This window comes from Heloderma suspectum, chromosome 1 (assembly GCF_057233095.1).
Source record: "Heloderma suspectum isolate Gila_16-S chromosome 1, 16-S_ref, whole genome shotgun sequence".
Taxonomy (NCBI): Eukaryota; Metazoa; Chordata; class Lepidosauria; order Squamata; family Helodermatidae; genus Heloderma; species Heloderma suspectum.
In genome coordinates, this window is record NC_139458.1 from 287,661,677 (window position 1) to 287,673,271 (window position 11,595).

Consider the following 11,595-nt stretch of genomic DNA (forward strand, 5'->3'; position numbering starts at 1 on the left):
TGTTGGTGCTGCACTGAGTACCCAGGAGGGCACAGCGGGGAGAGAGTGACCCCTCTCAATTCCCCCACCCAGGTCTCAGTAATATATATCAGGTCAGCCCCCTCATCCACAATCAAGTCATGGATGAGGGAGATTTTATTTTGGACGGACCTGGCAATCAGCAGCACCAGACCCAAGGGCAAACTGGTAAGGCCGCCAGGAACCATCAGGGTGAGAGGAGAACCAGAAGAGGGGATAGCCATAAGGTGTCTAGCTCCTCTTCTCCTCAGCTGGCCTGTTAATCCCCCAATGCCATACCTCCCCCTACCCATGACCACAGTTATGGTGGCACCTTCCCTACCCCCTGAGTTGCTTGATGGACTTCCCAGGCACATATTAAAATGTCAAGATGTAAAATATAAAACACTATAAAAGAATATAAAAGAGAGCAGCAGCTAAGAAGGAGCAGATCAGATCTGTGTTTGCCCCTTCCTTCCTGGTCTTTAAAGCTGCTGCCCTCTGCTGCTGCTATTTGCTGCTGGTATCTCTGGTTGCTGGTATCTCTGGAGAGGCAGTGGGTAGGTCTTCATATGCTCCTCCATGCGTCTCCAAGTGCGACGCTAAGTGTGCGCTTAGTGTCGCACTTGGCGCAACGCCGAGGTGCTGGCTCTGGCAGCCCCGCCTAAGTACCTGTTTGGCAGGGGCAGAAACAGGCTCAGGGTCCACCTGGTGCAGCTGGTCCTCTTCCCCACAGCTCCCCACATATTGAATGAACAAATGAATTTAAAATGAGGTTATTAAATTGCTGTCTGTGGCTTTTTCTGCTACTGTCCCCTTTATCTGACGCTTTCCTATTGTAATCATAAACACGAATATTGTGTTTCGAAATGGAGGATGTGAACAAGTAGTTAGTGTGGTAGTGAAGAACCTGTGGCCCTCCAGATGTTGTTGGACTTCAACTCAAATCATCCCCAGCCACTTGCCATGCTGGCTGGGGCTGATGGGGATTGGAGTCCTACAACATCTGGAGGGCCACAGGTTCCCCACCTCTGAATTAGTGGCTCCACGCACAGTAGATAATTATAGTACCTTCTTTGGAACCCAACACACCAAAGCAGGGACGCTGGCTCCTGTTCATACTAGTCCCATCTCCAAAATAATGATCCCATGCTTGCGTTGGCTCACACACATGATCAATGTATTCCAGCCTTTCCCAATCTGGTGCCCTCAGACTACAACTCCCAGGACTCCTGACCATTGTCCATGCCAGTTCGGGCTGATGGGTGTTGAAGTCCACATCGTCTCGAGGGTACCGGGCTGGGAAGGCTGGTGTAGACAGCGCAAGCCAGAAACATCTTACCAGTATGACTCAGGTTCAGTCTGATAAACCTCCAGTACATCAACACACTCATATATTAAAGAAGTGTGAGATCTGGAAAACAAACAATGAGGAAAAGAGGATCCCATGCTTCAGCGAAATAAGGAAAGGAGAAGAACAGCTCTTAGTGGCTTCATGGGTACGGTTCCATTGCGGGGCTATAAAATGTGATGACAAGTAACAAATATGGGAGGGGCAATAGCTCAGTGTGATAGAGCACATGCTTTGCATGCAGAAGGTGCCACATTCGATCCCCGGGTTCTCCAGGTGGGACGAGGAAAAGAATTCCAAGCGAATGAGGGATAACAACCAGGGCATGCGTCCTGGTCCCGCCCGTCCCTTGCATCACCATTGCTGGCTTTATCACCATCTGCACATTGGGGGCTGAACTTCTGCAGTGGGGAAGGTGAAGGAGCCAGTGGCAGGAAAGCAATGGAGGAGACAGGACAAACAGGCTCATCTCATTGCTAGAGGCTTGAGTGCCTCACCAAGGCTAGTGTATCACTTCTGTTTCTTGGTCGTGTTCAAGTACAAAACTGTCTGTTGTGTACAAAGAAAGCAGGGTGAATACACTGGTTCCCTTTGCTGCTGCTGAGGGTAAGCTACATGCCTTGTGCATGAAGTCAACCACATATACCGTTATGTGACATTTGCTCTAACAACCTTTTGTGTATTCAAGGGTTCAGTGTAGAACACATATAGATGGTATTTTAGTTGTTCAGATATTTCAATAAATTAGCACGAGCTTTCGTAGGTTGCAACCCACTTCATCCGATCCTGTAAGTGGAACTGGATGCTTTGAGTCTCAAAAAACAGTTAAATAGGTAGATCTGCAGCAAGTATTCAATTCCCTTAAAGCAACTGTTATAAACCACAAGGTGCATGAACAGTCTTTATAATGTTGATAGAAACCATAATCCCTACTGAGTCCCTGATTAACACAATCAAATTTCTTTGTCATCTCTTCTTCTGCAATCTCACATTCCAAGCGAGCCCCGGATTTCAATTTCTTTAAAACTGTCAACATAAGGTAGGGATGTCCATTGCTGGGAAATCTGGTTCTTTTTTAGCTCAATGAAGTTTCACGGTGTGTACAACTTGCTTTGTGTCTGCAAGCTATTCCCTGAACTCTGGGATCTTTTTTCCGCATTTTCTTTGGAAGGTTCTGTAATGTGAGCAAATTTCTTAGCAATTTGCACAAATTACGGCTAAATCTGCAAAAATTACAGCCAAATTTATGCATATTACAGCCAAAAGTACATTTGTGAAAATTCAGCTGTAATTTGTGCAAATTCCTCTAAATTTACCCAAATTGCAGAACTTTCCAAAAGAGTCCAAAATTCCCAGAAAATCTGTGAACTGGCCTGGCTTACTACAGATCGAGTAAGGCGCCACAGTGGGAACTGAAATGAAGTCCAGGGGAAGCAAGCCTAGGAAAACACATTGAACTCCACCCCCCCCCCCATTTCTCTGACATCCCTACCCTGAAGTCCTTGATGATATGTCCAGGGAGGTTATGGTGTTCACTGACAGGCTTATTGATGTTTTTATGTTTGCTGTCTGATTTATGCCCATTTAATCTTTGTCTTAAAGACAGTCCTCTATGGCCAAAATATGCGCAGGTATATTTGCCCTGAGTGTGGTGGATAGCCCCATTGGGTCCACTGACTTTGTCACTGGTGTTTATTAATGATCACAGTTGGCATTTAGGTCTGTTGCAAGGTCTAATACCTTGATCTGAGTCCAGTGATGATGTTTTGTGCCTAGCATGGGGGTGCCTCCTATTATGTCTCTGAGAGTAGGTTCATCTTCCAGGATGGGCTCTAGGCCTCACTTAATCCTTAAATTTGTAAACAGAAGGCTATAAATGTGTAACCTTTTGCATGACATTAGAAATATTAAATCACAATTAAAACTGAATGTGGTATTTAATAGGAGCCAATGTAGTGGTGACAGTGTCATACTAGGACTGGGGCGACTACGTTCAAATCCTTACTCAGCAATGAATGTCACTGGGTAGGACCAGTCATTCTCTCTCAGTCTAACCTACCTCAAAGGGTTGTCGTTGAGTATGAAAAGCTGTGTATGTGTGGGGAGTCCCATGAATGCTGACCTGAGCAAAAGTAAAATGAAATCTTTAATTGGTAACTTCCACATATATGCACAATTAGCCATTTGGCAAAGGAGCACATTTTAGCTTTGCTTTCTAGATCCACTCATGCCATTTACTTCCCTTTTTTCCCTCTGCATGCCTCTATTGTACCCAAGATACCTCGAATCATCCTAACACACCCTTCCACTTCAGATGAAGATATTGACCAGTTAACAGAAGACCCTGATGATTCTGAGCCTGAAGAGACAGAAACTCATCTCTATTCAGACTGTTTAAACAATGCTTTTTATCCTCCTTAATAAAATATTATTTATAGGAAAACAAAACCCAATCTCATGGTATTTCTTGCTGCTTTTCTGTTACATTGAATGTAGTTCATGAACTGGCCTGCCCTATTCATAGTTTAAACCAGGGGTGGGCAATTTGTGGCCCTTCAGATGTTTTGGCCTACAACTCCCATCAACCCTAGCAAGCATAGCCGATGGTTGAGGCATGATGGGATCTGTAGGCCAAAACATCTGGACAGTCACAATCAATAGAATGGAGTTGAATTTCAGCTGTCAAAAATCTACTGGTATATTCCAAACCATGTGCCTTGACCTTTATGTGGTTAGGATTTAAAACCTGAAATACTCAACTGTAAACAAGTTACTTTGAGAAATTTATCAATGAAGAGATTTGAAAGTTTACTTGAAGTGGCTTGGATCCAGAATCTTCCTTCTGTGGACGGAAGGGCTACTTCCATGGATGGAAGGCTTCTCATCCGAGTAGTCCCCTAACTCCCCGCCAAAAATCTGTTCTGGATGCTTGCAGGACCTTCTGGGTCATTGGGGAGGTGATGCTGGATGCTGCAGAGCAAGGGGAGAATCAGTAAATAATTGGGTAGGAAGGTTTAAACCCCTTTCCTGCATGTGGTGGTTCCAATCCAGATTGGGGCCTTATGTGCTTGCATTAAAGTTAAAAAAAAAGAAAAAAAGGTTAGGGTCAGCCTCATGTTAAGCATTTAATGCAGCATGTAGTTTAGCCCACAGACATCCAAAACAAACAAACCACTAAAATAAATCTCACAACTAAATGTATGGTTACAAGGCATGACTGCAATTCTATGCGTAGTTAGAGTTACCTGGGAGTAAGCTCCACTGCAGTAAAATGCTCTTTCTCCTAAATATTGTAGCATTTTGACGTTTGAACATATTGCAAGTTATTTCACAGGCATTAATCAGGGTTCCTTTGTAGATGTGCACCTACGATGAATGCTTGTGTTAACAAACAGTGGTGTAGGCCTAAGAAACTATCTGTAAAGTACAGAACTCTGGTGAGGGTTGCAAACTGGTGTTGGATACTGATAGTGGCAAACTGGGGAAGTAGCCAAGTTAGGAGATGGCCTTTATAGCTTTGTGGGAAAATTCTGGGGATCAGAGGGTGGCCACATGTCCTCTTTTACAGAAGACAGTCCTCTATTTGAAAGACTGTCCAATTTAAGTCCAGTTTAAAAGACAGCCAGTCTGGTGTATTGGCTAAAGTGTTGGACAGGAAATCAGGAGATCTGGGTTCTAGTCCCCACTTAGCCATGGAAGGTCACTGGGTGACTTTGGGCCAGTCACTGACTCTCAGCCCAACCTACCTCACAGGATTGTTGTTGTGAGGATAAAATAGAGAGGAGGAGGAGGAGGAGGAGTATGTATGCCACCTTGGGTTCCTTAAGGCAGAAAAAAATGTTGAGATAGAAATGTAATAAATAAACAAACAAACGTAAAGAAACATCAGAAGGGAGAGCAGGACCTAGAAGCTGCCCATCAAGAGCACCTGGACAGCAGACTGAGCAAGGCACACAGGAGGTCACCTGGTCACAGTCTTCCGCACTATGGTGAGATGTACTTTATTTCTATTTAAACTATAAGAATTTCTGAATTTGCATCTAAACATAAAAAAGCTTATGCAATTTTTATGCAAATTGACATCCTCTTTTTTATGCATTTCCTCTTTTGTGGTGATTGATCAGTGGCCACCCCACCAGCTCCTCCCCAAACCACCATAAGCGAAGCTTGTGTGCATGCGCTCCACTCATGCTGCCGGAAAATATCCCCACCAATACCGAACAGTGTCCAGGGGGCACAAGTCCATGAGCCCCATCCCTTCGCCCCACCTCTCCCCATCTTTTCAGCTGATTTCAGATGGTTCACCATAGAAAGAAATGAGAAGACAGGTCGGATCCGAGCTCCCCTGAATTTTATTTTATTTATTTGGAAGCCAGTAATCTTAATTAAATTACACCATACTGGACTTAAAAACAAGAATGCTAATGTTTGGGGTATTTTTAAACAAAACTGGGGAGTGAGGGGAGAGAAGTTTGATTCCATGATGTTCTCAGGGAATGAAGTGGGATGAAACTGAAGGTGCAAGTAGGGATGTTGGAGGAATCTGGTTGCGGAGTGAAACTCTATGAGCTTTTCTTGGCTTGGCTCCCCGGACTTCGTTCCATCTTCTGACAGCTGGCCCGACTTGGCACACAATGAGTTGGGCCAACTGGTGGAATCTCTGTAAATTATTACCATCATTTTTGCATAAAAGAACATTTGCGCAAATTTCAGCTGCAAGTTGTGCAAAAGTTATAGTTTGCGCAAATTCTTGCAATTTACAGCTGATATTTGTGCAAATTGTGCAAATATGTGGCCAACATTTGCAGCCAAAATGTGCGCAAACCTCTATTTCCACAAATTACAGCCAAGACCAAAACAAAATGTGTTAAAAGTCCCAGGAACTTGGGGAAACCGTGCGGCTCAGCTCACAAAAGCAAGCCAAGTCAGGTGCAAGCCAAGCCAGCAAGCCCCCAAAGAGCTGGATTTCACAGCAACAGACACCCCTAGGTGCAAGCATATGCTTTAGTTCCCTCGAGGCTTTCACTATTCACTTAGGGACGGCCAGAACAGACATTACTTTAAATCTGTGTCTAGCAGCTACGTCTCCCCATCCCATCTTTACTCTACAGGGGCCCTTAGCCCACAGCTAGTGACCCAATCTGGATTGGGCTTCCTGTGACTATTCTAGGATAAAAAATAAACAAAATACATAGCTGCTAGACACAGATTTAAAGTAATGTCTGTTTTGGCCCTTAAATTGCAGGAACACTTTTGTCTGTGCAGAACTGTCACCACCACGGACCTGAACAAGGAACTTCTGTCATGTGACGACAGCAGCACTCGAGGGTCTCTGCATCTATGTTTTCACCCTTAAAAGGGTCAGAGATGTATATTTTGAAGTATTTGCTGTTGGTGTAAGATGGTTGTTCTACTTCTCTTTCTTTTGAAGTGTTGGAAGTGAGTGGAACAAGTGCACAATGCTATCAAGTATTTCCAAGTGATGCATGCGCTGAATATAAAGAGTTGTCCTCCACTGGAGCATGGGTTAGTTAATACTTTTCTGTTCTTCTTTGTGGTCTTTGTGCATCACACACATGGGTTCTGCACTAGCACAGAGCTTCCGTCAGAACCTTCTAGAGTAGAGACTTTTAGGTGGGAAGCCCGCCCTAGCCCACTCCTGCCCACGCCTAGGGGCAGTGTTCTTGCCTTTCCCCTCAGTTTCTCTTCAACTGATGCAGGAGCAACATCACTGAGAGCCTTCGTCAACTAAGGGCTCAATCCTATGCATGTTTAGACAGAAGAAAGTCCTACAACTCCCAGCATTCCCCAGCCAGCCATGCTGGCTAGGGAGTACTGGGAGTTGTAGAACGTTCTTCTGTCTAAATACGCATAGGATTGCAGCCTAAATTGCTTATCTTCTGGTGATTGAGCTGAGCTTGTTCTACTCTAGTGTTATTTTCGCCTTCCTCTCTCTCTTCATTTTCACCCTTTACAACATTTTGGTGTCTTTCTTTCTTGTAGCATGTTGCCACCTTTGTGGTTCCCCTTTTCAGTGGCTTATGGTTCCTTTCCATAAATGTGTGGGAGTAAGCTACCACCAATAGACAGACACAACCTCTGCCTGTTCTGCTTGGGTGAAAGGCATGTGTAGAGTCATGTACACATTGTTAAGGGTTTACTCAACAAGCACTGTGGAACAGTTCTTCCTACCTTCATGTGGTCTTGTGGGAATGTGCTCTACAAACAGAGGATTCAGTGAAGCGCCCAATCCAGATTGGTTCTAAGCCATCTCTCAGAATGGCTCTGGCGTCGGCTTCTGTACCATCCTTGTTCACCTTGGTCTTGACTATTGGTTCCAACTGCCCCATCAGCGTTACCCACTGCTGGTACCACTGCTGGTACTTGCTTCTTAAGACCCCTCACCAGCACCAGGCCGCTCTGTGCCAAAGACGTTTACATCCAAATACTCCCTAGCTGATGAATTGGCAGCTGAGCTGCAGAAGCAGAAGCCAAAGGTGGTGGACAGAGGTGTATGTTCACCAGTACCCATGACTTCTCCTGTTTTTACAGGATGTCAAGAACACAGGCCAGCTTTTTCCACCATGAAGCTAGGCCCTGCTCTCATGTGTGATATAACCGCCTGTGGGTGTGTTACCTGTGCAGCTCCTTGGTCCTGGTGCTCAAAGCCAGGCTCAGCCTTCGTTAACTGGGAAAGTGATAACTGCTGGACTTGGTGGCAAGATCCTGCCTCCTCCTGGGGTGAGGGTGGCAAGCCCAGGGGCAGAGTTGATGATTGGCTGGGTGAAATCTGCCTTGGGTTGCCAGGGCTAAGCCTTAAAAGGAGCTGGAGAAAAGGTGGGGTTGTCTCCCCTCGTTGTGGCGGTCTTTGGACCTGTTTGGATTGCTTGTCTCTATCCCAGAGGGCCCTTACCTTGGTAACATATAAGGATAGGATAGCCAGCTTTGCTATTTTGCTTGGGTGTTCTGTTAAAAGGCTCTCTGTTCTCAAGGGGTTTCCTTTGGGTTATTTGAGCCTTGTAAACCTCTGTACAATCTACTACCGCGCACCTTCCCTTTCCCTCTACCCTTTCCTTTTTAAATAAACATTTACACATTTCAAGTTTGTGAACTTTCTTCTAGGTAACCTCAGTGCTACTTTCAGTGCCTTCTGGCCGGGGTGGCTGGCTCCTGGGTGCTTTTGGGGAACTTAAGGCAAGAAGTGGCCTGTCCTACCTTGCAGGGAAGTTGGAACTAGTTCTAGCTTTTCTTCACAATGATGCCATCCCCTAGCTCTTGCTTTCACCCGCTCCCATCTTGCAAAATTCTCCACAGGTATTTGCGGTGGCATCGGACACGGTCTGCATTGTTGGTTCTAAATCAGAATGTGATGCATGTGCTAATATATATAAAGTGTTATCCTGCGTTGGAGCATGGGTTAATTTATGCTCTTCTATTCTTCTTTGCACCACTGTCTTCTACCAATTCTGCCATGTGGTAGTGTGATCACTGATGAAAGACGGCGAGCCACTATCAGTCTCTTGAGATGTGGGGGCCAGAATTTTGGTCAGGGCCAACCTCAACGGTAGGTATGGTTGGGCACCTGCTGAGGGCACCACCCCAGCAGGGGCTCACTGACAAGAGCCCCCTGGAGCTGCCTGTCATCTTCACCATCGCAGCCTGCTTGTTCACCTGCCTCTTGCTCTGGCCCAGACGACAGTGGTGGTGAGAAGGAGGAGCAGCAGATGCCCCTGCCTGCTTGCTCACTGGCTCTCTGCCCGTCAAGCAGGCAAGTGGTAGAAATGAGGATGAGGAGGAGCAATAGCAGGTGGTGGCAATGGTAGTGACTCACTGAGGGAGGAGGCCATTGAGGGTGTCTTGCCCGAGGACCCACAGAAGCCCAGAGCTGGCACTGCGTTTTATTCCATTTTTTTTTTTACTTTATCAGCTACACCTGCAAAGCATTGAGACACCCCAGGCATGCAAAGCTAAGCTTTTATTTTTAAAGGCCTCAACCTGGCCTCATCTCCTGGCATATCCTCCAGCGCTGAAACATACTCCGACTTCTGCTTACTTCATTGACACATGATTCTGCCTTTTTGCCACAAAGTGGTAACAAAATACATGCATATTTCATACTGGGAACCTTTCATCCTCTATGCTCAAGTCAGAACAAGGCTTAGCGTAAACGCCAGTGTCAAGTGGTTCCTTTCGGGGGCGGGGGGGCGGACATATTGCGAATATTTAGCACTCAAGGTTCGTGTCATTCTCTTCCTCGAGAGGCAGCTGCAGTATAAGGCATGCAATGCTGTGTGTAATGTCTTTTCATTCCCTGTGCCTTGTTATCTCACTCTGTTCTCTGGCATTTACAACGCAAGCAGTATTGTCAAAAGAGTGACAGCAGCAGTTGCTGCTTTCGGAATGTGGACTATGATCCCTCACAAGATTAACTCCCCCCTCATCCTCAGATTCCATGTCCACTGAAAGGTAAGATCTCTGATGATAACAGCAGGCAAACTGCGTGTAGTGAAATTTGTAGAACTTAGTTTCAGCCAAGGGAGCGCCAGGCCTCTGCTCTGGAACATATTTTTAATGCCTGCACCATACCATATAATGATAAAGGAAAAGGGTCTCTGAGCATGTTCAGAGTGCATTTATCTACTAGCCAACCACTGCCATGTGCAGTACTTCCAGGATCATGAAAAATTGCTTCCTGGCTAGATGATACTTCTAGCCATGCTGAACTTTGGCACTTTTCTTCTTAGAAATTAACCACTGATGATGTAAAATATTTATAAGACAAATGATTCATACATAGAAATCAGGGATGTATTCAGCAATATTTATCAAAACCTTTCCTCAGACTGTGGAAAGGAAGCAAAATACAATTCACTATTATGAAGAATCATTTAAAAATCTCCAAGCAATCAATGGATTCTATGCATATTTTTGCCTGTAAAATAAGTGGCGGGGGTGGGGGGTGGGGGGTGGGGTGGGGAGCGACATGTTAAACATACTACCTTCTGTCAATAACTACATTTAAACTTGATGTATTTTTTCTGGGTTTTTTTATGTTAGTCTTTGTATTTGAAAAATTAATCAAACCTTTAAAAAAAGAAAAATTATTAAAAAAGAAAAATTATTCATTTCCTCTGATAGATCATGGTTCAGTCTTTGTATATCTATACAATCTTTGTATGTCTATAGTTCAAAGTTCAGTCTTTGGTAATCACCTGTTAAAACAGTGAAGGTAATAGACCTGGGAAGCACCTGGAGAACCACTGTCCACCAGGATAGGTGCTTCGGTGGATTTTTGGTTTCACACATGTCTAGTTCTTCATGAAGTCTCTGGGCTGTACCATTTCAGGTGGGAGTTCACATAATTGAATGCTCCTGTGTTCAGAAATAAATAAATGCGTTCAAGTCCCTATAAGTCAGGGAGAAAGCGAGAAAGCTCTCTCTGATATCTAGTTTCCATGTGGAGGAGACTTTGGCATGGAAGTGAAACCCCCCCCCCCACACACACACACGTAGTCTAAAGTGGTACAGCCTAGGCACACTCAATGAGAACCTTAGACTTTGGAATAAGAATGCTGTTTGCGCGCGCACACAGCCTGAGATGCAACTGAGAGATACATCTAGGGCGGAATCTACACACAGCGGTTTTACCGATATCATACTGCAGCAATAACTATTGGGGCCCATTGGTGTCACAAGCACCAGTAGCTATCATTGGAGTTTGCTAACGGTAAAACTGCTATGTGTAGATTCGGCCTAGGAGTCGGCTGGTTTTATTTTTGACGTAGCGTAGGAGCTGGCGAAGCAGAATGATTGACCAGCAGGGGCAGCATTTGCTTGGTGAGGATAACTTGCTGCACTATCTGGTTTGTGTTCTCGTCATCCTCCTAGAGATGAGAATATTCTCAGAACTGGCTAAACTGATTTACAGTGAGGTTGAGTATCAATCTGTTGAGGTTACTGTTTCAGGATAGCATATGATGGCCTATCATCCTAATCAGATCTTTCCCCAAAGACAGATGCCTTGTTTTTGCTTAAGGCAATCTTGGGTCCCCAGATGAAGTTGGACTACACTTCCCATCATCCGCAGCCAGTATAGCCAGCACCGCATACACAAACTCCTTGGATGCAGCTGTACTCCCAGGTGCCCGAGACACTGGAGACTTAGTTTGCAGAGTCTGTGCTCCCTGTTCTCCAGTTATGTAAATTATGTACCTGTGGTTCATAGGCTACAACATATTCCCACAAGT

General features: G+C 45.1%; 1 protein-coding gene across 1 annotated transcript in view; it reads left to right on the top strand.

The window, feature by feature from the left end:
- LRRC1 (leucine rich repeat containing 1) overlaps positions 1-3,787 on the top strand; it is a 129,172-nt gene extending 125,385 nt beyond the window's left edge. The window contains exon 19 of the mRNA XM_084826832.1: positions 3,626-3,787. Coding sequence (XP_084682958.1) covers positions 3,626-3,769 — 144 coding nt within the window. The 3' untranslated portion in view covers positions 3,770-3,787. The remainder of the gene's footprint in view (positions 1-3,625) is intronic.
- The last annotated feature ends 7,808 nt before the right edge of the window (positions 3,788-11,595 follow it).